The sequence below is a fragment of the Mus caroli genome, unplaced genomic scaffold (assembly GCF_978045245.1).
Source record: "Mus caroli unplaced genomic scaffold, Mus_caroli_1 scaffold_4, whole genome shotgun sequence".
NCBI lineage: Eukaryota > Metazoa > Chordata > Mammalia > Rodentia > Muridae > Mus > Mus caroli.
Genome location: NW_028227259.1, coordinates 38,386,203 through 38,411,907, shown reverse-complemented (window position 1 = coordinate 38,411,907; position 25,705 = coordinate 38,386,203). Strand labels below are relative to the sequence as shown.

The 25,705-nt window shown below is 49.6% G+C and overlaps 2 protein-coding genes across 7 annotated transcripts in view; both read right to left on the bottom strand.

Annotated features, from left to right (window-relative positions):
• Window positions 1–12,316, bottom strand: part of Afap1 (actin filament associated protein 1) — a 111,718-nt gene extending 99,402 nt beyond the window's left edge. Inside the window, exon 1 of the mRNA XM_085836640.1 lies at window positions 12,162–12,316. The gene's annotated coding sequence lies outside the window, so the exon portion shown is untranslated. The remainder of the gene's footprint in view (window positions 1–12,161) is intronic.
• An 8,443-nt stretch (window positions 12,317–20,759) lies between these two features.
• Window positions 20,760–25,705, bottom strand: part of Ablim2 (actin binding LIM protein family member 2) — a 124,072-nt gene continuing 119,126 nt past the window's right edge. For all 6 annotated transcript variants that reach the window (XR_015046919.1, XM_085836636.1, XM_085836637.1 and 3 more), the window contains one exon: window positions 20,760–22,422. Coding sequence is in view for 5 of the 6 variants with exons in the window: in XM_085836636.1 (XP_085692762.1) it covers window positions 22,309–22,422 (114 nt within the window). In the remaining variant the exon portion in view is untranslated. The remainder of the gene's footprint in view (window positions 22,423–25,705) is intronic.

The window sequence follows — 25,705 nt, the reverse complement described above, 5'->3', positions numbered from 1 at the left end:
CAGCCTCCACCTGCATGGAAGGAGAGCCCATTTCGGAGCAGGACCTATGGGATTCCATGCTTCTGGGCTCATTCTACTGTGTCACTTGCTGACCGTGGGACTGGTAAGTTCCTTTAACCACAAGGGTACACTGCCTCAATTGTTAGCAGGACAAATGTCACCTGCCTCAGGCTGACGGGAGGACTGGCAGAGAGACCAACAAGATATCGTGATTTTAGCTGTCAGTGTCTTAACTGGGGCCACATAACAGCTTCTGTACTTCCTGTTCAGATAATCAGCAAAGAATGGCAAAGTAAACAGCCAAACGGTTGTTTGATTTTTAATTTTTAAACAAACAAACAAACAAACGATGCTTTTTAAAGCATGGAAAGAGATGGTCAGAGAGACAGCAGCCTTCCTGGACCCCTTGACCAGCAATCACCCAATGTGGTCTGGACAGGAGAGCTGCAGACAAATTCCCCCAAGAAACCACAAGCAACCCATGGAGGAGTCTCTGGCGGCTATAAATACTCAGTGGCCAAAACTGATGTCATGCCTTTCAGGCAGGGGCTGCCACATGAAGCCAGGCGGGCAAGCAGCACACAGCAGTGCAGGCACAGCAAATCGTGTTGACTCAAAAAGATGTCTCAGAGTTGGGGAGCCCTAGGCACTGATCCCCACAGACTGACAATAGCTCAGCCCGTCCTGCTCCTTAGCGGAAGTGCATTTTCTTTTCAGATCTATACAAAACATTTATTTTTTAAAAAAATATTCTCTACATCTTTTTTTTTTTTTTTTTTTTTTTTGGTTTTTCGAGACAGGGTTTCTCTGTATAGCCCTGGCTGTCCTGGAACTCACTTTGTAGACCAGGCTGGCCTCGAACTCAGAAATCCGCCTGCCTCTGCCTCCCAAGTGCTGGGATTAAAGGCGTGCGCCACCACCGGCCGGCCTATTCTCTACATCTTAAATTGCTTTCCAGAAAAGAAAAAAGTTTGCACCGTAGGAGAGGAGCTGGGGGACAGCTCAGCCAGTGAAGGGCTTGCCAGGCACGCCTGGGAGGTAGGGGACGGCACAGGTCCATCTCCAGCACCCATTTAGAGGGGTCAGGTGATGGTGCACTCTCACAACGGCAAGGCAGGGTGATTATAGCTCAGCGCTTGGGGTAGAGACAGAAGGATCTCGGAGCTCAAAGGCCAGGCAGCCTGTCCTAATTGGAGCTCCAGGTTTAATGAGAGAGACTTTGTCTCCAAAAGTAAGTTAGATGATTCCTGAGAAGCACCTGGGGTTGACTGCTGGTCTCTACATACGTGCACTCGGGAGCATGCAAGTGCACACACACACACACACACACACACAATCAATCATTAAATAAATCAATGAGACAATCTAGGAGAGGAGCTAAACTCAGGAGTTACTGGCCCATTCAGCAATGTATCCACTTCTCCGCAGCACGCAGGAGGCAAACAAATTCTGAAATTATAAAACAAGCTCTGGGCCTAGTCTAACACATCCTAGGAGACCCAGCAAAGTGTTGTCCTATCTAATTTTTCCACCTGCCTGTGGCATGGTAGAGAATAAAACATTTGATCAAGGAATAGCGAACATGCAGTTGCACATTCTGAGAATAAAAACCTGATAAAGAGAATCCGCCATGCCAATCGATATTGTGCATGTGTGCACCCTTTGATGAACAGTCCCATCCTTAGGAATTTAGTCCATGGTCATAGCCATGGAAATCCATGAGAACTACAAACAAGACAGAACAGTTGGCCATTCCAGAAGACTAGGGATGGGCTTTCCAGGGGTGGTCCAGGGAAACGGCGCAACTCTATGGTAACGCTATGAATGAACATGCTCTTCCACGATGCTAAACGCAGCCTCCTGGATGCATCCAGAAGGAAGTGGCAAGGGTTCTGGGGCAGCCTTGAGAATAAAGCTGCACAAGACTCAGTGCTTTATCACAAGTTGCAAAACCTAATGACACTGCCTAACAAGCATGAGTGCAGCCCTAGTCCAGCTCAGGGGTAAGTGTTGTCCAAAAAGGCACAGTTGAAGGCGTGAGGATGCGCTCAGAGGCAGCTCTAACTTGGACATCAGAGAGCAATGCTGAAAAGCAGCTCTTGAAGGCTTGACCATGACAGGGGGTGAAAGAGCAGAAGCAGCAGATGCCAGGACAAGGACACTGACAAGAACAAGCCATCATCAAATGCCACTCTCAGGCTGAGAAGTTGATGAGGGTGATCCAGAAGCTGAACGCTGACTTGGAGTCCGCACCCAGATTATGAGCCTTGAAGCAGGCCAGCTACGCCACCCTGCACCTTAACAAAAGGAAAGACAAGGAGTGCTAGAGGCCCAAAGAAAATCACAGCACGTGTAACTTAGCTGTAGGTCATCAATGGGAAAAAAAGACAGGAAGCCATCAGACACAGGCAGCCTGATTCCACTCCGCCATCTTTATAGACAAAGGAATGTATCTATTTTTAGGGCACTATCAATATTCTAGAACCCTGTCTATATCCGTCCGCCAGCTGCTGTAACAAAATCTCGCACGCTGGGTGGCTTAACGGAAATCTATTTCTCATCATCTGGAGGCTGGGATGTCCCAGACCTGACTCCTAGAGAAGCTATTCTTTCTTCCCTGCAGACAGTCACCGTTCTCACATGTCAAGGATGGAGGCAGAGAATGCTTTCTCGTGTCCCTTCCTGTCAGGGAAGTGACCTCATCAGAAACCCCACCACCTTCATCTAGACCTTGATTAGCAGAGTCCCCCACCTGCTAGTAACATCCATCACACCAGTGCTAGGGATTCATCCTTAGTATGGGGGAACACACGAGGTTCAGTCCCCCCCTCTCAATAATGCCTAAAATAGGAAAAAAAAAAAAACAAAACAAGATATACACCTGTAAGTGAACAACACATTGATCCTTTTAGTATGTTAGGACAACTTGCAGTAGAGTTCGCAGGCTCTCAGCTTCCTGCTCCAGCCTCCGTGCCTGTCACCTACTACCCTGTTTCCCTGCTAGAATGGTCTCTTAGCCCTCTAGACCCATAAGCCCAAACCGCCTTTCTTCTAGAAGTTGCCTTGGCCACGGTGCTTTTATCACAGCCACAGAAAAGTACTAAAACTGCACAGTTCGCCTGTGCATTGTGTGTATGCCATGTACGGCAGAGGCCACAACGGGTCTCCAAGTACTAAGAGTTACATGTGGTTGTGAGCTGCCATGCGGTGCTGGGGACTGAACGTGGGTTCTCTGCAAGAGCCCCTAACCATTGAGCCATCTCCCGGCCCCAAAGAACACTGTGTTCTGTCTCCAACATCTCTGAATCCCAGACTGTCCACATACACACCAGCAGTATCCCTTCCAAGTCGCAAACTTCACAGAAACCTCTGTATCAACAACAAAGGTCGGTCGTCACAAAAGGAACTGCACTGGAGAGGTGACAATCCTAAGGCTAACATTTAAAAATGCATACATTTTACGCGCAAGTTAGAAAATAACATAGCTATTGGGGCTGGTGAGATGGCTCAGCGGTTAAGAGCACCGACTGCTCTTCCAAAGGTCCTGAGTTCAAATCCCAGCAACCAGATAGTTCACAGCTATCTGTAACGAAATCTGATGCCCTCTTCTGGAGTGTCTGAAGACAGCTACAGTGTACTTACATATAATAAATAAATCTTAGAGAGAGAGAGAAAGAGAGAAAGAGAAAGAAAGAGAGAAAGAAAGAAAGAAAGAAAGAAAGAAAGAAAGAAAGAAAGAAAGAAAGAAAGAAAGAAAAGAAAGAAAGTAACATAGCTGTTTAAGAAAATCTAACGAAATCCTTGAACCCAGGATGTGTGCCTTCATGAGCGAGTGTGTGTGCACGCGTGTGTTTGTGTGTGCGCGTGCTACATATCTCCTCCCTACAAAAACTATAAAGGAGTTTTTGAAATTTAAAACAATGATAAAAACTTCATACAAGGATCTAGAGGGAAAAGTTGGGAGAATCTTCGCAAAAGGGCATGGAGCTTCAAGGGCGCCATGGGCACAGCTGCCCCCTCCCTCCCCTTATCTCCAGACAGCTACAGCAGCAGGTGAGCTTGGTAAGCCCATTGTTCCCAGCTCTTGTGGAGGTTCCATCATGGAGGCTGGCTGACTGCTTACAACCCTGGCCTTTGCCGATTAGCTCAGCCTCTAGCCCCCATGCTCCCCAGCCGCTGTGGGTGGAGCTGAGATTCTCCACCCCCATCCTGCCCCCTGAGCTCCTGGCTCTGGGGCCCTAGCCTGAGGCCTCCAGGCATCTAGCTGTTACGCAATGCTATCGCAATGCAATAATGCAATGCTATCGCTGGCTCACTTGGGTGAAGTGATGGTGCAGAGGGAAGATGTTCCTAACACCTCCAGCGTTTAGAGGGCTATGCTTCAGGCGTTCCGAACCAAGAATCAAAACTAGAACCAAGTCTGTGCTTTCTTACTCTGTAGAACTATCTCACAAGACTATTGGGAAGCTGGAGGGCAGAGAAATGGACATTGGGAGTTGGGGGCAGAGTGGGTGTCCCCAACCCCACCCCTTCCACAGTCCCACTCTCTCAGTGTTCTCCCTCTCCCACCCTGCTCCCACTTCCTGCTTCTCTCCTCCCCCTCTTCACTCACCCCCCCACATACACACTACTTCTCCTCCTCTCCCCTCCTCTTCCACTCTCTCCCCCCCCCCTCCTTCTCAGCTAAAACCTTCAAAGTGGTGGCCCCTTGGGAGCAGAGCTGGCGTGGAGAAGGACAGGGTTGATTGCTCTGTTTTTGTTTCAAGCTTTGAAGAACTTTTGACTCCTAAAACCGTGCGCTTGTGTAACTGTGTTTAAGATGGGTATTTAATGTTTAAACAAAATCTGACGTACAGAGTGTGCATTCCTAAGCTTTAGGGAGCCCAGCCACTTTGAAGACATGGGGAAAGCTGTAAATCCCTCTCCCAGGAAAAACACACACCCACGCAAAAGATCAGCACAGGAGAATTCCGAAGTCCACCCAGCCCGGGTGGGTCCTATCTTAAAAGGAAAGGTTCTAGGTGTTTTGTTCGTGTTTGTTTGTGTTTCCTTACAGAGGTGAAGGTGAAGCCCAGGGCATCCTGCACCCTAGGCAAGCACTCTGCTGCTGAGCTACACCCCAGCCCAGATTCTGGGTCGTCATAAAATTCCTTTCAGAGCAAAGCTAACCTTTCCTACACAGCGATGGGGGCCGTCTGCCTTGAAACAGTGGGTGTCCTGACCCTTGAGAATGTGACTGTCAGCTGAGCTGACTCATTCCAGCTGAGTCTATTCCAGAAACAAGGGGTCCTCCGTCTAAGTCTTGAGAAGGCAAGGTCCCAAATTCCCCCACCTGGGTGTTTTGTCCATCAGCAGAATCTCAGAGGATTTCTTGGCAAAACTCTACTCTCAGCAGGGCCACTTCAAGGCTCCAAAACAAGCTGCTTGAGGCTGACCTGTCTCCAGTACTGTAAACCTCCACAGAAAGTCAGAACAATACATCTTTGTTTTTGAAACAGGGTCTCCCTCCGCAACCTGGCCTCAAGCTCTCAATATGGCCCAGGTTGGCCTAGAACTCACTGGCATCCTGCCTCTGCCTCTCAGGTAAAAAGGTTTGCCACAAAATCCTGACATCCTGGGTTTGATTCTCTACGTCCAGGCTCAGTGTCCGGAAAGGGCAAACCAGCTCTTGAAGTCATGAAAGTTGTCTTCTGCGTGAGCAAAGATACTCACACAACACACATGCTCACACACGACACACATGCCCGTACAGACAAACAGAAGGCAATCTTTATATCCCTGACGATTGGTTTAATCCATTGGTGCCTCAGTTTACATGTCCATGAATGGAAAATAACAAAGCAACCTCACAGGATGTGGCAGTAAGGGGACCAGGTGACGTCAGTGGACACAATGGCTGATCCCCATAGACACCTGTGCCCAAACCCTAGACCCGTGGCTGTCATAGTGCATGACAAACCGTCTCTTCCTCTCTTATCTAGGCGGTCAAGTGAACACATCTGCCTTCAAATCAACTTTGGAACTTTCTCTGAGTAGAAAAGCAACATGCATAAGGGATATCTTACATTTAACAGGAGGCTCTATCTGAAAGTCACATGGAAGGGAGGGAGGGAGGGAGGGAGGAAGGAAGGAAGGCCCGCCTTTCAGAGTCCCTAACTGGTAGGGAAAATGGGAACCTGGTTCTATAGTCACAAGAAACTCCTCATGGCCAATGAGACACTGAGCCTGAAGCAACTCCTTCTAGAGTTGAACAACACTACTACCTTGCTGCTTTCTGCCCAGTAACAATGTGGGCTGGTGTGTGTATGTTAGTTGAGGAAGTTAAGTGTGTGGTAGAAAGAAACGAATACAGTGAATTAACAAGAGTAGCCAGCAGTGTGGCATTCAGCAACTCCCTTAAAGCTAGAGGCAGGGCTGAGGACTGAAATTCTTTCCCCTTCCTTTCTTTTTTTCTATCTTTTTTTTTCCAAGACAGAGTTTCTCCCTCGGCTGTTCTAGAACTCACTTTGTAGATCAGGCTGGCCTCTAACTCACAGAGATCTGCCTACCTCTGCCTCCAAGTGCTGGGATTAAAGGCTGTGTGTGCCACTACCACCTGGTAGGATTTCATTTAATAGCAAAGCAAAGCCCAGGGTCCTGGATTCAGTCACACATGCGCACGCGCACACACACACACACACACACATACACACATACACACACACACACACACAACCACAAAAGAGAAGGATGGCCACATTTCATCCAAAACAATAGATCACAGTTTTCATTACAGTCACAGATTTCAGGAATTCTAAATTGTCCAGAAGACTACAAAATTTATGTTTCCCATAATACACCGCCTTACCTTTACCAGTCCAGCAATACCAGTGTTGCAGGAAATTCAACCATCAAACGTCCCTAGGAAACTCTGGCTGCTGGCTTTCCCACACCACAGGAACTCTGTGTGTCTGTTAATGCCACATAGGATGTTGTATATTAATATCTGCATTTCTCAACAGGCATTCTTTGAGACCCACTGCTGAGTTTGTGAGCCTTTGTGCTCTCCTGTTGTAACATTAGAGCAACAAAAGTGTTCAGTAGAAATTGGTGAGGAAATGGGGGCAGGACTGACATCTGGCCCTGGGACAGTCAACATAGGGCTGCCAAGATGGCTTGGAGAGAGAATGATCCAAGCAACCCTCCTGCTGCAAGAGCTGGACTCACCCTGACACTTGCCCCTCACGAGTAGGATACCGAATTACAACAAGTGGCTGCCTTCCTGGCCTTGACCTCTGAACTTTGCCTTCTCGAATCTCCAGTCAGGTCCCTTAGGAGCCAAAACATCAAGAAAGAAATTATAAATGGAAGGTGCTTGTGGCTCTGAACTATTACTGAAACCATCAGACACTCAGATAGACAGACAGACAGACAGACACACACACACACACACACACACACACACACACACACACAAACACACACGTTTTTATATAAACCATATAAAACCGGAATTCGAACTTGATGATTTCCCCGAAATGCCTACCAAATGATACTGATCATTCAGGATATAAAACAATGCTAAGTTTCCTGGCACCGCATCCAGGACTCTTGAGTGTGTACAGAAAAGCAGAGAAAAATCAACTATTAGCCGGGTGTGGTGGCGCACACCTTTAGTCCCAGCACTCGGGAGGCAGAGGCAGGCGGATTTCTGAGTTCGAGGCCAGCCTGGTCTACAAAGTGAGTTCCAGGACAGCCAGTGCTATACAGAGAAACCCTGTCTCGAAAAAACCAAAACAAAAAACAAAACAAAACAAAAAAACAACAACTATTAATGTTGCATCTTTTTATAACTTTGGCAGCATAGGATTTTACAACTTAAAAAAAATCTCTTCTATTTGTAATTGCATTGAATCTTCCAAATAATAACAACATTTTAAAGGCATTACTAAGAACTAACACACTTGTGCAGATCAAGGAACTGAGGCTGAGAGAACCTGATTAAAAAGCCAAACTCTAACTCAAGTCCCCTCCTAAAGAACTGTTGGAAGCAATCCTTAACTTCATTCACATCTACATCCTGTCCACACACAGAACGGTTCTGGGTCCCAATGCAATAACAGACACAGGAACCTGAGAGTGGAAAGGGTGGCCTGGGAAGCCCTGAGTGGTAGTGACACATTAGCCGTAGACATACAGTCTGAAAAGAGCAATCCTCTACTGTTATGTGAGGGCTACATGGTGACTTACAGAGATATCAAGCTGTAGAATAAAGGAAGTGACATCATGGTTTAAAACCCTCATGGCAGCCACAGAAATCTCCAGACATAGTTGGGAGCAGACAGATGGCACCTAACCAACCTGATGTGTTCAGTGATGGGTGAATAGGGGCAAGAGGACAATAGTGGAGATCTACCCTATCCCTGTGCAGAAACCCCTGTCACTTCATCTGGACAGAAATCAAGGTAGCTACAAATGAAACAGAGGAAAGAAGCTCACATTGAAAGGAGATGTGTCGCAGTAAAGAACGTCACCCCTAGGCAGAACTGCCATCATCAACTTTCAATCCCTGTCGTTATCTAGATAGCAGGGAGAACCATGTCCTTTCTACACACAGACACCCGGCCAGAAGAAACTCTGCACACCGAATTCCCACCTCACCACAGACGCTCGGATGAGCATGGAAGGGTTGGCTTCTGCTCCTTAGAGCTGAACTCCTCTGCCAACCCTTTAACACATGATGTATTTAGCACTAAGATCAGATGAGCCTTTCAACATTTAGGCAGAGCCCAGGGCATCTACTTGGGGTACTCTTAAGATTCCACTTGTTTCAGCGTCTCTCAAGTAAAATCCTGGCTATAGATTGGGACCTGGAAATGCGCAGTTGGCAGACTCCATCCGACAACACACCAACAGATGCTCTTGAAAACAGATCTGCACCCAACGGCTTCATTAAGGGAGGGATGTGATACAGTGGAGATGCAAACAGAATACAATTATAAAGGGTTCAAAGGGGCTGGAGCGGTGCTTTGTGGGTAAGAGAGTGTAAGGGCTGAGAGACAGTTCATGGTCAAGGATGCTTGCTGCTCTGCTCAGGGAATCTGGTTTTCAGCACTCACATCAGGAGGCTCCCATTTGCCTGCAACTCCAGACCCAGCATATCTGATGCCCTCTTCTGACCTCCCAAGGCATTCCATGTGTATGTGCACATTCACATGCACACGCATACATGAGTGCATGTGCACTCATGCACACACACACACACACACACACACACGCACACGCACATCTCTCTGGTGGGGGTGTAAATCTTCAAAAAGGCCAAAATCAAATTTAATTTTAATTTTTTCAAAAAGCATGCAAGACAACACCAAAAAGTGTTAAGTTTCCATCACACACACTTGTCCCATACACTGATGATCTACCCAACCCTTATAAATTTCAATTTTATTTTACTTAATGACTATGGGCATTTTGCCTCCATATGTCTGTCATACCACATGCACACAGTGTCCGCAGAGGCCAGAGATGGCATTGGGTGCCCTGAGCTAGACCATGTGGGTGTAGGACTGCGCCAGGTCCTCTGCACGAGCAGCCAGCAACCTTGACCACGAACCATCTCTCAGTCCTTGGATAAACCTTTGTAAAAAGAAACTGAGAAGCAAGGAAGTAGCTTGCTCTTTAGACTACATTTTTCAAATATCTCCTTTATATCTTTGCCATAGGCCAACTTCCTTCTGCTATATTTGGTTAAAAGAATGAAGGGTTTAGGGCCAAGAATGTTCCTTAAAATTGTCTACTTGAAGACTTTCAAAGGTGAGACTGCTAAAACCTAGAGGAGAAACTACCCAGGAAGGACACTAAATCAACTTCAGAGCCAAAATTAGACTCAATGAACTCTGTTCGAGTACTCTACATCATAAAACACACTCAGTCAGACAGGTTAAAAAAAATCTTTACTATCTTTGGTGGGTTGAGGCTTTGTACCTGGATTCATGGTGTAGACAAAGGCTCTCTCATTTGGGCCCCACTTCCTCCCTGCTCTGGGGTACAAACTGGGTCTGTGGCTTTCAGAGTGTTGGGTTTGTTTGTTTTTTTGTTTTTGTTTTTTTTTTCAAGCTATGATACGTACTTTTGGCCTAAACTCACAATGTCTAAAGGACAGAACTAACATAAAGAAGGCTTAGAGAGAATGTTTGATGAGGCAGAAGCTTGCCAGAGCTCAGCACCCAGAGCTGAGCTGGTGCAAGCACAGAAATAGGAGACGGCAGAGACTAAGTGTGCATCTTATAGCAGGACAAGGATGGCTCCTAGCTGTTTCATATCCTATCCTGCTATTAGAGTTGGGCTCTCTTTTAGGACAAACCGTGAGTTGCTTATTGAAACTCCTTGTTCCAACTGCTGCCTGCCCTCTCCCCACAGAAAGACACTGCCTTGATTTCTCTCTCTCTCTCTCTCTCTCTCTCTCTCTCACACACACACACACACACACACACACACACACACACAAACACACACACACACACCATCCTGGATACATGACAAGTGATTTTGAAATGCTCAAAGAAGCAGTATCTAATGAATGGTCTCCACATTAGTTAGTAGCTGAGGAGGGCCCAGCCTGAGGGGCAGCATCAGGTCCCCTCCCTGGACCTCACCCCAGGGCTGCCTTCATAAATCTGATCTCCAACTGTAACTGCTTTGGCTTGGTTCCCTGGGTGTGGATTTTCTTGATTCAAACTCATTCTGCAGCACGCCAAGTTCTTGGGAGAGTTTCTTCCACTTGCCAGGCGCTGACTGGGAGTTACAAAGTCAACTCTCTGGCTTTCCAGATTTTTTTTTTCTTCCCAACGGAAGAAATCAAGAAGCTGAGGGCAGAGAGGCTCTGCTCCCTCCAATCAGCACCGGCCTCTGGGTCGCCAGGCCTAAGGCTGGAGTAAGAAACTTCCATGACTGGACTTGCAGCTCCCAGCACAGTGACAGCCCCACGCTCCCCAGAGACCCGCAGGGTGAGGGGCACATTCTCAGACGGGCTACTCCAGAGCCCGTGTAGCGGCCCCCCATCCCGCCCGCTCCCCGCTTCAACTCACTGAATAAAGACAATACCAAAACACCGAAGAGCGGGTGGCAGTCCGGTCCACACCACCTTAGGCTAACTGCGCCCAGCACGCACAGGGCTTCGCTCACCTCACCGAAACACCAGTGCCCAATGCACACCCAAAGCGGGGGCCAGGACTGAATGGGCAAAGCCTGGGTCGACAAGCCATGCGACACAGGACCAGGATCCCATGCGCGCGTGTCCACGCTGTCACCTTCACTGACACACGAAATCGTACCAATACAGGGACAGAAACAGCCTTTCCACCCGCCAAGCCTCCCCACACACTTAAGTCCACGTAGTTACCTCCGGAGCCATCCACACCACATAGGGAAACAGGAAGGCTCCCTCACACAAGGGTCCCCCAACCCCCGGTCCCTCTTGGTGACAATCAACTAGCTACACCCAAGAAGGAGGGCCGGAAAAGAGCCCACTCCTAGGGCGACCAGGACCTGGAGGTGCAGAGCCCTCTGTGCCACCCGGCGGCGAGACAATGCCAGGGCGCACAGACTCCTGAGTGCTCGGGTCCATCCAGGCCAGCCCTCTCGGTGTTCCTGTCCCTCTAGAGGAGAAGGCAGCTGCCACCAACCCGGCAGCACACTCTCCGACCCACTTCAGCCGACTGCCAAGCCGGGAACCCCCAGTTCAGCCTTAGCGATTGTCCTACAAGTCCAAATATGTGGTCTGTCCTTTAGGTCTCGGATGACCGGATCTTCGAACAGTTCTTGGAAAACCATCCCTGCCCGCTGACCCTGTCCAGCCCTGTCTGGGGACCCTGAAGGGCCTCGGGGACCCTACCTGGCCCTGGGGACTCTGACCTCCAGGGATCCAACTTAGCCCTGGAGACCCGGTCCAGCCCTGTATAGGGACCATGCCCTGTCCGGAGACATTGCCCTCTCAGGAGTCCCTGGTCAGTCCTGTCTAACACCCTGAAGGGCCTCGATGACCCTACCCGGCCCTGGAGATCCTGCCTAGCCTTGTCTGGGGACCCTGCCCGGCCCAGGGCATCCAGCTTGGGGACCTTGCCCGGGGACATCGTGGGACACCTGGCCCTGCTCCGGGTTCAAAGTCACCGCCGCCTCACCTCAGGATTCAGTGGCTCGTGAGCACTGGACGGCCGAAAGGAGCGCAGCCCGCGGAGCGCCCGCTGCCTCAACAATGGAGCCCGGGGCGGGGCCCTGCGCAGCTCAGCGATCTCTCAGTCGGGACCCGGAGCCCAGACACCAGCGGTGCGAGCTGTGGCCGGAGGACTCTGCGCAGGCGCGACAGGCCCCGCCTGCCTCCATAGCCCCGCCCCCTGAACAGCAAGAACCCGCCCTCTAGCCAATGGTTAGGAAGTTGGGCAGAGGGGGCGGGGCCATGAGGAACAAAGAGAGGCTGGGCGGGGCCGTGGGTCGGAGCAGGCACCCGGGGACTCTGCGTTGATCTGATTTCGCGTTGGGCTCAGCGCCCACGTGGACTAAGCTCAGTGGTACTCGGTGCCCATTCCAAAGCTAGAATATTGGTTTTAAAGGAAAACTGATGGTTCCTGCCATCCGAATTGCGATCCTCATAGCCTTGCCCATCATCTGGTCGAAGGGTGTTGGTATCATTAAGGGTGGAAAGAAAGAGAAAACTCCCTTTAGGTGCTGTGCCAAGCAGATCCATTTCGCTGTCCTACTTCAGGATCCCATTATTAATCTCATCCCTTTCCTGCTCAGAGCCTTGGTTTTTTTTTTTTCCATTCCCCCACAAGGCATGACTCCTATCTACCCACCATTTCCATTTATCCATATCTCAATTATCTTTAAAATTCGCCCAAGCCTTAGAGGACTGTTCTGGAACATATGTGGATTTCCCTCTATTTCACAACCTGTCCCTCTTCTCCAAGACTTCCCTTCTGCCTCTGACAAGAGCCTTTGTGATCATGGCTGGAGACAGCATGCTTCTCTTGGGATGGATACCCTCATCAGAAGCCCTATCCACATACATGATCACTGCAGGATCCAGTCCAGTCAGCAGGGATCACCAGACCTCAGTTGGACTCCCCCAAAATTACAAACGGTTTACTTCCAGAGGCAGGCCAGCCTGCAGTTCCTCAATGAGTCCTGGAGTCCATGCAGAGCCTCAATTCTCCTGTCTGACTCCCCAAGCCAACAGATGATCTGCTTGCCCAGGCACTGGGGCCTCTTGGTACAGCCCCTTATGCGAGAAGAGCTATCCTTGGGGATGGGTTTGATTGGCGTGGTTAGTGTTAATAGTTAACTTGTTGTGAAGGATTACCTCATCCCTGAGCATGCATATACAAAGTAGTTACCTAGATTTGGTTGAGGTGGGAAGACTAACACTGAAGGTGGGTAGCATTTGTCACTGGGCTCAAGTCCTGGTCTATATTAAAAGGAGCCATCTAGCTGAGGACAGGTATTCATTGGCCTCAGCTTCTTGAAGGTGAGTGTGGTAGGACCAGCAGCCTCCAGCTCCTGACACTGTGACGTCCTTACAATCAAGGACTGGACCACAGCTGGAGAGCTGTGGGGCCAACAGAAACCTTTCTTTCCTAACTTGCTTTTGTCCAGGTATTATCAGGACAACAGAAAAGTGAGACCGTCTGGGACACCATCCTGCTGTACGAGCTGTGCTGGGACACAGAGGCAGAATGGTGGGCTGCTTTGCTCAAAAATGAGAGCAGCTGTGCTTGGGGAAGGCCAGGGAAGGAGACAAATAACGGGAGCCAAGGAAGAGGGGAGGGGAAGGCAGGTGACGTGAGGACGGGAGAGATGGCCCGGAACATTCTAAGAACTGAAATGTCTAAAGGCCAGTCACTCCAACCTGTGTTACTCTGTCATGCTGGCATCCTGAGAGGCTTCCAGTAGCCTCAGGGCTGTTTCGTATGAGCAGACAGGGGTCCAGGGAGGGTTGGGGGTAACTGGTTCTGGTTGGAGTTGAAAGGGGTTGGCTATAAAGGAGTCCTCCAGGGCATCATGCACTATTTTATCTGAAGCTCAAGCAATTCAATCCAAGTTTTCAAATTGGCTTTTTCTAAGATGACAGACCCTGTTGGCATCTGCATAGATTTCTGGCCAGTTCACTCCATAGCAATAAAATGTGGATGTGGACAGTGCCCCAGGCTCCAAACATAATTGTAGATATTTTCTTCTAAAATGAATCATAACTCATGAAAAATATCTTTACTTATTTATTTTTGAGCCGTTTGCAGACTCTGGGTCTGTGCTACACTGAGGGGGGAGGACATTAATCTCTTTCCTGGCTCTGAGGTGAGGTCACCTCCTCCTTCATACTCAGGCTTCCTCCTTGAGAACCTGAGCAAGGGACCAGAAGACCTCTGAGGAACGTCCTCCATGCGCCTCGGCTTCTCCGAGGACCAGGATTTCAGTCCAGCTCCCCATCCTTCCTCTGCCTCACACCCTTTTGGCCAAGGTGGATCTGCATTGGTGGGTGAGCTATGCTTCTGGATAGACACACAAATGCAGGTGCTAACTAGTAGTTTGCTTGTGGCTGTTCCCCCCAACACCCACCCCAAACGATAGCCACACCGCATGTATCAGTCCGTGTTTGGTGACTTTGACACTTGTAGGAAAGGTAGAGAGGAGGAGAGTGTCAGAAACGGAGGCCAGGGCCTAGAGCTCTACAGCCCCAGCTTGAGTCCCATGAACTCCCCCAAGCTGTAATGCTACTAGATCAGCTGCCTGATGTGTGTGCATGTGCGTGTGTGCATGTGCATGTGTGTGTGCATGTGTGTGTGCATTGTGTGCATGTGTGTGTGCATGTGCATGTGTGTGTGCATGTGCATGTGTGTGTGCATGTGCATGTGTGTGCATGTGTGTGTGCATGTGCATGTGTGTGCATGTGCATGTGTGTGCATGTGCATGTGTGTGCATGTGCGTGTGTGCATGTGCATGTGTGTGCATGTGCGTGTGTGCATGTGCATGTGTGTGCATGTGTGTGTGCATGTGCACGTGTGTGTGCACGTGTGTGCATGTGTGTGCATTGTGTGCATGCATGTATGTGCTTGCATGTATGTATGTGCGTGTGTGCATATGTGTATGTGTGTGCGCGCGCGCATGTGTGTATGTGCATGTGTGTGTGCATGTTTATGTGCATGTGTGTGTGCATGTGTGTGTATGTTCATGTGTGTGCATGTTCATGTGTGTGCATGTTTGTGTGTGTGTGTATGCGTGTGTGTGCATGCAAGCACATGTTTATACAGAGGAGGAGGAGGGAAGTAAATAATGGCTCATCCTCCTGCCTCAGCCTCTTGTATGCTGGGTCTGGCCAATACAATTTCTTTCTTTTCTTCCTTTTGTCTTTTTTTGCAACAGGTTCCCAAACTGGCTTTGAACTCTGAACTTAGTAGGGATGACCCTGAATTCCCACTCCTTCTGCCCCAGCCTCCCAAGAACCAGGATTAGAGATGATGGGAGTGTGAGCCACCATATGCAGCTTAGTTTCTCTCTTTTTCCCTTATTAATTTATATATATAAGTGCTATGTTTGCATGTGCACCTGCATGATAGAAGAGGGCATCAGATCCCATTACAGATGGTCAGGAGTCACCATGTGGTTGCTGGGAAGTGAACTCAGGACCTCTGGAAGACCAGTCAGTGCTCTTAACCGCTGAGCCCTTCCAGCTTAGTTTCTGGAAGATAGCCTTGAAGTTTCTGATTCTTTTCAAATTCCAATGCAATATGCATATTGTCTTTCTCTAATTACATTTCACATGACACACCCCCAAACTCAACAGGAGTCCTGTGAATGCTGGCAAAAACCATGATGTCATGCTTCATTGCTCCCAGGAATAATGCAACAAATGGTTGTTTGTCTAATTCAAGCAATATGTGTATGCTGTGTTCATTTATACAGTTCCACTTCCATTTTTTAGAGTTTAATGATTCCCCCAGGGGCTAAAGAGATGGCTCAGTCGTTAAGAATGCTTACATTTCTATCAAAGGATCAGAGTTCAGAGTTCAGCTGAGGCAGCTTACAAAACACCTGTAACTCCATCTCAGTGATTCTCAATCTTCCTAATGCTGCAACCCTTTAATACACTTCCTCATGTTGTGGTGACCTCCTCCCACCATAAAATTATTTTGTTATTTCATAATTGTAATTTTTTTCTTTTTTTTATTTATTAGGTATTTTCTTCATTTACATTTCCAATGTTATCCCAAAAGTCCCCCATATCCTCCCTACCCCAACTCCCCTACCCGCCCACTCCCACTTCTTGGCCCTGGCATTCCCCTGTACTGAGGCATATAAAGTTTGCAAGACCAATGGGCCTCTCTTTCCAGTGATGGCCGACTAGGCCATCTTCTGATACATATGCAGCTAGAGACACGAGCTCTGGGGGGTACTGGTTAGTTCATATTGTTGTTCCACCTATAGGGTTGCAGACCCCTCATAATTGTAATTTTTGTATGTTATGAATTGTGACGTACATATCTGATATGCAGAATTTCTCATATGTGGCCCACAAAGGGGTTGAGATCCGCTGCTCCCACTCCAAGGGATCCAACGCCCCCTTCTGGCCTCCATGAGCATCTGCAGAGATGCACACATTTCAAAAAGGTTTCCCCACAGTAATACCACATGGTCTATAGAGACATTTATGGGTTATAGCTTACTCGTGATCCCAACACGGAAAAAGGAGAAAGCAAAAGCATGAAGATCCCAGCGCTCACCAGCCGGCCTAGCCTAACCAGTGAGCCCCAGGAAAATGAGAGACCTCAACAACGAGGAAATGGCAAGGCTGCAGAGAGTTGGTACAGTGGTTAAGAACACTGGCTGCTTGCTCTTGCAGAAGTCCCAGGTTTGGTTCCCAGAACCCACACAGCAGCTCATAACAGTCGGTAACTCCAGTTCCATGCGATCGATGCCCCTTCTTACCACCAAATGCACCAGGCCCACACATGCTGCACAGACATCAATGCAGGCAAAACACTGGCACAAATAAAGTAAGTAAATCTTAAAAAAAAAAAAAATCAAGTAATGACATCCAAAGTTGACCTCTGACCCCCCCACACACCCACACTTACAGTCATTCTGAGGGGCATTAGCAGGCCTTCGGCTCAAGAAGGAGAGGACGTAGCCAGTGTCTTTCCTGAAGCCCAGCTCAGCCATGAGTGCCCAGTGAAGCACAAACCTCCCACTCCTTTGGTCAGAGGTGGCTTTGTGCTGGGAACAGACCTCTCAGCTGTGACTTAACCATGCAACCCCACTTAGCCCTTGAACAAAACAGGAGGAGTAGATTAGATAGATTGCCTGGCCCCAAAATTCTATCTGCTTTGGGAGGAGAGGCCTAGCTTCTGGAAGGATCCACAATTGACATAATTTGCCTGACCCTGTGTGAGTTCGATCTGGCTTTCTGTACCTCTGAAGAGGTAGTCAAGGAGCCTGAAAGAGAAGGAGAGCTGACCCAAGCTGGGAACAGGGCTGACCCAGAGCAGCTCCCAGAGGCTGAAACATTGGGATTGGTGTACTGCCCGAGAGGCTCTGAGTGAAGGTAGGGTCAGCAGCCTTGGGAGGAGGCAGGGAAGGATGAGACTGCGGTCAAGACCAAGAGGCTATCCGCTGGACAGAGGCACAACTGTAGGCCGCAGAGTTGCTTGGTGTCCTTTGGATCTGTGGTCATCTCAGGACTTAAAGAATCCTATGACAAAGGAAACCCACCTGGAGTTGCCACTGGTACTGGAACACCTGGTAAATATCTCCTACGGGGCCTGGGACAGTGACGGATTTTTGCTAGTGGGGAGGAAGTCCTCGTTGTAAGCAGAGGTCATGGGATTCTAGTCTGCCAACGGTTGTGGAGCAGGTATTGGTATTCTTTTACTTAGCTTTTAGTGGAAGATAGGGGCTTGTAGAGCCACCACTGGCCTTCTTTCTGATCTTGCTGCCTGACCTCACAGGCATGTATCATCAGGTCTGGATGCATTGTTAGATGTTGGATGCATTGTTCGGATGCAGGGACCCAGAGTTGAGCTGGCAGATGTCACTGATGGCAGGTACACTATGGATGCTGTCAAAGGACCAGCATTACAAACACTTCCTGCTGAACAGGAACGAACGGCGGGAGCCCTGTCCCAAGCAAGGGTAATACCAACCCTCAATCCTTTGGAGTGCCCAGCCACAAGCTACACATGGCTACTCAGCTTACTGACACTTAATCTCAGTCACAGCGGTCATATTTCATATTGGTAGATGGCAGGGCAGATAGCATGGCTCTAGAACACCCCCATCATCACACAATGTGGACCATGCTGGTCTAGGAGCACCACTCTATGTGATGGTTTGGAGTGGGCACAGGATGTGGTTGGGTGTGTTCAAATACTCTAGGGCAATAATTGTGCATGTCGGGCTAGTGATGCACAAGTCAGTCCCTGTGGGCTTAGGTCTAGACAGAGGGATGCCATCAGTGAAATAATGAAGAGCCTCCAGAGGGGTGGGGGCTCTGCAAAAATGAGGACCTATGTTTCATCCCCAGCACCCACAAAAAAATCCGGGAATGGTAATATGCTGTAACCCCAGCACTGGGAGACAGAGACAGGAGGATCCCCAGTGCTCACTCACCAGTCTCTTGTCCTAAGCAGTGAGCCCCAGATCCTACTGAGAGACCCTGTCCCCCAAAATAGAGAACTCAGGCCTGGTACTATCACTGGTCAGGAGCCCCTGCTGGAGAGTTCACAGAGCCTAAGAGAACCTGCTATTGTTGCTTTCTGCAAAGCATCAAGCTACCTTCCAAATGGGTTTTCTTGTACCCATAGATTAGTGCATCAGAGATCTTCGTGGTGGGTTATCATTAACACATAGACTCAAAACTGTTTGAAGAACTAAGCCTAAGTGGCTGCTGAGTGCTCAGCCATAGAGGGACATCAGTATCGGCTCTTCTAAGGCGCTGGGGAAATTGTGGAGGAGAAAGCAGAAAGAATGTAAGAGCCATAGGATGAGGAGTGGTAAGAAATAATGTCTTCTGGGCGTGTGGCTGCTGTACCCTAGGCTTATGGCAGCACGTAATTCCAGCATGGATTGGGAGGTGTTCCTAATGCCCTACCCATCCCTGGGTAGCTAGAGGAAGTTAATGGTTTCTAGGGGAGGGTCATCTTCCTTCTATATAGCCATTGGCAAGTTTCTCTCATTCAAGTAAATATAACACACACACACACACACTCCCATCAATACAGAAGGTAATGCAAGCAACATTAATTAAACGCAATAGGGCACACACACAAAGAGACTTAGAGTCAGAGAGACAGTCCAACTGGTAAGAACACTTGCCACTGAGCCTAATGACCTGAGTTCAATCCCAGGGAAGCCATGTGAGAAGGAAGCAACCTGCCCAAGTTGTCCATTGATCTCCACACAGGCACTGTAGCATGTGTGCCTTCCACGACACACACACAAAAATTTTTTTTCTATTAAAAAAGACTTGAAAGTAGGAGGAGGGTCTTAATGGGGGAATGTAGAGATTTGGCAGGAAGGGAAGGACATGATAGGACAACAGGGAACATATTATATAAATGTATATGCATGTGTGATTGTGTGTGTGTGTGTGTGTGTGTGTGTGTGTGTGTGAGAGAGAGAGAGAGAGAGAGAGAGAGAGAGAGAGAGAGAGAGAGAGACTACTCTCCACAATCAAATGTACTAGTGCATTCACAAACACACCACACGTACACCTGCCGAATACACCAGGAATATGATGAGGACACTTGCGGAGCAGGAGTCACCTGGGAAGGAAGCCAGTGTGTAAGTCAAGGTCATGCTGCCCAGAGTGTGCGGGACAGACAGACAGAACAGGGACTGTGACATTCAGCTGCCCAGTAGGGGTCAGGATGATCAGAGGCACTGAGGCTGGAGCCATGGCTCAAGGCTGCTAGCAGTTTGGCACAACTGGATTGCTGTTCGAGAGTTTTGCTCTTGCCTGTTGGGTAACAATAGGGCACTTGGGAGTGAGCTGTGAGCAGTGAGTGTGACCTGGATCACAATTCCTAAGACAGAAAGTCTTGCACCTGCACCCAGGGTTCTTTGTCACACTGCCACCTCCTATCCTTTGCTTATCTGGAGATAGCAGTGCCCACAGAGAGAGAGAGATGATACTTGGAAGGCAGATGGTGGAATTGCCAAGACTCAGGGATGGGAAAAACCAAGAATGCACCAGGTTCTTGCTTGGGCAGCAGTAGACCATGGGGCTGCTTACATTGAGTTCAGCAGAATTACCAACTATTGGTATACGGTTAGAGAGTGTCACACATTTAACCCAGGGTGCCATCAGTCCTTCCCTGAAGACCCCTGCTGGCCTTTCTTTCTTTTCAGCCCTTTCCCCAGCCCAACACTTAGCCATTTCCAGACAGCAAAACTTCCAGAACACACAAGACTGTTCTTAGTCTCACTGTTCCATCAGCCTGGGATGCCCTTCTGTGTTATGTTGATAAATCCTGGGCATCTCTAGAAAGCATCTGGGGGTGCACTGGGGGTTCCTTTAGCCTTTACCACAGAGCACCCTCATCCTGCCTCAGGTAGGCAGATGCCAGCTGTTGGCTCCCTAAGGCTGACCAAGCCAAGGCTCCAACCCTCATGGCCACCTCTGGATGGGGCAAGAGTTTTTCCCTGGTGGCCTGGCCTGCTCCATGCACACATCCTACCCGTGCTTCTAAAACCAAGCATGCTTGAACACATTTTGTCCTTTCGCAAGTTACAGTGTGTCACCGTTTATTTTCCCAGGTGTCCCAGGGATCAGACATGACATGACACCTCGTGGGTGAGGAGGTGGGGGTTTTCCAGTTGCGCAGGTCCAGACTGCTAAGTGGCAGGAAGCAGATTAAGTACCAAAAGTTCCCCTCCACGGCCCAGCCAGGCTGGTGAGAACCCCAGCACAAAATGAGACTCAGCACATGTCCCGGGATGTGAGAAAGTGAGGGCAACCCAGAGGAGGGGACAGCTAGAGTCACCCAGGACCACAGTGTCCACCCATCCTGCAGCAGGGGTGCTCTTCCATACCCGCTACCAGGGCCCTAGTTAGCCCCCACTTCTGGACACCCAGGTTGGAGGAGGCACCACCTCTAGCTGTCCATCACTGCAGCTGCAGTCAGTGGCTGTGTCACGTGACAGCATGCTTCCTGGGCATGCGTGGTTTATGTGGTGAGGGGCTACAGTGAGTGTCTTTACTGGGAAGACTGGTCAGGTTGATGTGAGACTAGGCCACAGTGGGGAAACCTTTATTCTAGGGATTTGGCCATCAGGGGGAGCTCTTCTCTTAGCGACTTGGGAAAATGACAGAGGGAAAAGGAGATGGATACATTTCACATGTATTTACAAACGGCACTGCTGAGCGAGCAAGTGAGTGTCTTTGAGGCTGTCTGGGTGACACATACAAAGGAGCAGGGACGAAGGGAAAAAACCGGCTCCTATCTGTGAGGAGCACGGAGGACTGGAAGCACAGAGGCCTGCACAGTGGGAGGTGGGGAGGGTGTAAGGCGGAGGCGCTCCCCTTCTCAGGGACCGTAAAACTAAACTCTGCATATATGTCTTCATATGTGTAAGGAAGCGATACTTTTTAATAAAATAAAAACTTCTGTGTAACTTGAAAGATATCATTTAGGCAACTAAGGGGGTGATCTGGAAGAGGGGCACAATACACAGAGCATTAGCGGGGGGCACCCTGTCAGGTCAACATTCATTCCCCAGAAAAGATCTATCACAATAACTGCAGAAAACCTCTGTCCCACTGCCTCGCAGACATTGGCCTGGCTCCCCTGCCTCAGCCTGCAAGGCTGCTTGGTACCTCCTCATGCTCCGAGAAGTCTCACACTTACCATTCCTACTGTGTCAGGGTCTGCCCCTGACAAGCCTTTCGCTCACTTCCCAGACACTCTGTGCCCCAGTGCCTAGCACAGGTGTGGGCACACCAGGTGCCCCGGAAAGGTGCTGGGCTGGCTGACTGCTCTGTCCCGATCTCCTACGATAGCTGGCTGCAACACTGCCCTGATGTCCAGTTGTGGCGGGAAGGAGTGGGTCAAGCTGGCACCTGGCCCTAAACTACAGGCGAGAGCATCCTTGCTATACAAGGGACCATGCCTGCTGGATGCTCCTCAGGGCCTGGCCCCACCCTGCCTCCTGCAGGCACCCTGCCTGCCCTACTGACACAGAGAAGCAGAGCAAGGTGCAGGAGGGGATTTTCAGGGGGCTGGTGGGGTCCTTCAGCCCTGCCCCCCCAGCAGGCTCCTGGTAAGATGTTGGCAGCTGTCAGAACAGCAAGGCTTTCTTCTTGAGGTCATTCCTCTTCCACAGGGCCAGGCGGTCGAACTCCTCGATGCTCATCCCAAACACTTCTTGGAATTCCTCAGGTGATAGGTGTCTCTTCAGTTAAGGAAAAAAATGAGGGACAGTCAGTGTCATTTTAAACAGGGCCTGAGAGGCTGTCTTTGCTCGGAGAAACACTGGCTCCTCTCCTAGGTCCCTGTCGTAATGCCTGGCACCTCTAGCTACATGTTGTGTCTGTCCCTTGGGTCAAATTCCTACATAACTCTGTACATAGGCTTAACCATGTATGGATACCCAGCCTATCTCGATCCCTTTGAGGATAGCCAGTGCAGAGATGAAAGTGAGGCATCTTGGTCAATATTTACAGTGACCCAATCCAGACAGAAGAGGAGCCTAAATGTCCCCAGTCCTTGTTCTCAACCTGCAGTCACCTTGGATTCCAGGAATAACAGAGACTCACAGAGACCCCATGAAATCACACTCTCCCCAACCCCCAGCACTGCCTCATGGGAACCTTCTTGTCTGCGATAAGGATTTCTGGCCACCTCAAAAGAACTAGAGGTGAGACAGTGACCAACCAGGCGACAGCTGGGCAGGGACTGGGTAACTCTGTGCCCCTCTCACCATGGCTGAACGCTTCCTCTCTCTCTGCAGCTAAAGCTCACGTTAGTGCCGGAGACAGCTGAAATGAATGCTTGCCTTCCATCTTCCCAAGGCAGTAGCAAATTGACCTTTGTCTTGCTTCACCACTGAGCAGTCGTACGTCCGAGGGCTAGTAGCCAAGCCTGGTCTACTGTGATTTCAGGCTCTGGGCCTTTTGCCCTAGAAATCTGCTGACAGCATTGCAGCAACATGTCTTCTCTGTGTGGCTGTCCACTGACTCAGGGCTGCCACTGGGAGTGAGCCAGTGCACTGGCACGCCCAGGGCCTCGTTGTAGTGAAAGAAACAAACCTAGAGGGCAGAGTCATGGTGGGGACACACAGGGACTGGCTTGGAGCTACCATAGCACCCCTCCACTCCTGACTCCCCCTGACAAAACTTCCCTATGGCTGAGTTAAATGACCATGTCCCTCACCAGGACTCCTGCCTACTTGGAGCCTTCTGTAGACTCCTTTAGGCTGCCTCGTTTATCACTTACTTAAACTGTGACAGAGACTGCTCAGAAGGTCTACCGTGTTTAATTCTTAGTCTCCGTAGCTGAGAAAACTAAGAAGTGGTGTGCTGGATGGCTTTATGTCAATATGACACATGCTGAAGTCATCTGAGAGGAGGGAACTTCAATCAAGAAAATGACTCCATAAGATTGCGCTAAAGGGTTTTCTTAATTAGCGATCAATATGGGAGGGCCTAGACTACTGTGGCAAATCAAAGAGTGCACTTTCCACAACTTTAAAGCATTAGCATTAAATTAAAGGTTGTGATAATGGTTGAGAGAGAAAAGCAGACGAGAGCTGGGTGTGGGGTCACACACAGGCAATCTCAGCATTTGGTAGGCTGAGGCAGAAGGGTCTCAGGAGTTTGAGGCCAGCCTTGGACATATAGCAAGTTCAAAGCCAGCCTAGGCTACAGGAGATCTTGTCACAGAAGAGAGAATGTGGTAATCTCTGAAAGGCATAAATACAAACCTTGCCACTGAATCTGTTATGTGCTCTGAGTTTTAAAACCCCAGCTGTGGGTGATCTGGGAGACGGGGGTGGAGTCACACATGTAATCACACAGTGATGCTCAGAGCATCCAGGAAGTCCCACCCATGTGGAGACCCTCATCACGTGGACTGTCTTATGTTTTCAAGCAGGAAAGCATCTTGAACATCTCCATGGTGAGATCAGTATGGCTTGCTAACCAAGAGTTAGAAGATGCTGTGTTGTCTCTCCATGACCCTCTCAGGCCTGCTCTCGCTCTTCCAACTTACTGTAGGATGCTCTCCGAGAGCCCAGGGCCACACTAAGACAGAAATTCCACTGGTGCCTTTACTCAACCAATACTGGCCCCGTGCCTATGACTGACTCTAGACACCAGGAAGCAGCCAGGAATGGGTACCTGGTACGTGGGATGGACCAGCTTAATAGGACCACCAGAGATGAAGGTGCTGGAGAGGTGGCTTGAGGCACAGTCCCCAGTTTTGTTGGTTGTTGTTTGAGAAGAGCTCCCACTATGCAACCCAGGCAGGCCTTGAGCTTACTATGTAGCCCAGGCTGGCTCCCATCCTATTCTGTGTGATGCTCCCTGCCCAGCCCAGGAGAGCTGGTTGCAAATGAGACCATGAAAAGGACATACAAGTAACAGCTGGTGTTGAGAAGGTGCATCGATTGAGGCAGTGGGGTAGCAAAACTGCTGGCAGGGAAAGACCTGAGACCAGTGGTCCCAGCCCCACCACATCCCCAGCTCCTGACGGAGTTGTTCATCGTTGAGGGGGACAGGACTTGGCTGTCCAAGTTCTGTTGAGTTCCAGAGTGAGCAAGGGTCAGAGGAGCCACTGGTTGGCAGAAGATCTATTAGTGTCCCCTGGTAGGAAGGGCCTCTGGATCCTCAGGTGTCCTCCGAAGCAGGAAGAACTATGGGGTGTAGCTGACCACAGGGGCCCTCATAGCTGTGTGAGCTCAGCTGCTCCCTGCCCTCTGGCTCCTCAGGTGCTAGCCAAGGCCGAGAGCTCCAAGCTTCTTCCGTAGCTATAGGAAGCAAGCCCGACATGGTGCCTTTCTGAAGAGCAAGCCAGCTCCACTCCTGGGAGACAGGGTTGCATGGTGGAAATCCTAGGAACTTCAGTGCCCTTCCCTCTGCGTCATCAGGAACATCTAAGTCTATAGGCCCTGACTCAAATGTCACAAGGTAAGGGTTGTGGTACCAAAGAGGGCCCTAAGGCTACCCCAGTCCTCTACACTGAGTTCCAGTCGAGCGGGATGACTCTCCACTCTAAAGGGCAGCAGGTCTCTGCTCATGCTGATCCCCCTTCCTTCCTCAGGGACCACGTGGGTGACCCCTTCAGCCACCAGCCTCTGCCCACTGCAGCTCCCCAGTGAGCTTCCCACCAGCCGGCAGACATGAGACTCCTCCCCAGTTCTATTGATCCTCCTGTCCCACAGCACTCAAATGCTTCTCCACTTGGATCAGGAACAGCCTATGAATCAGGGGGGGGGGGAGCTCTGAACTTCTCTCATGGTCCCCTGTGGTCATCAGGGGCCAGGGTGCTCTGTCCTCCTCATACTGGCTGGACAAGTTTGAGCAGAGAAAGGACACTTGAACTTTGAGATCCTTGCTTCCTAGATGCAGTCCCCTTGGGCTTACTAGTCCAGCAAACACACATACATACAATTAGCCTCAGGGAGTATGCGGATCTCACAGAAGCTACAGGCCCTCTGCAGCAGCCTCTTTCCAGTT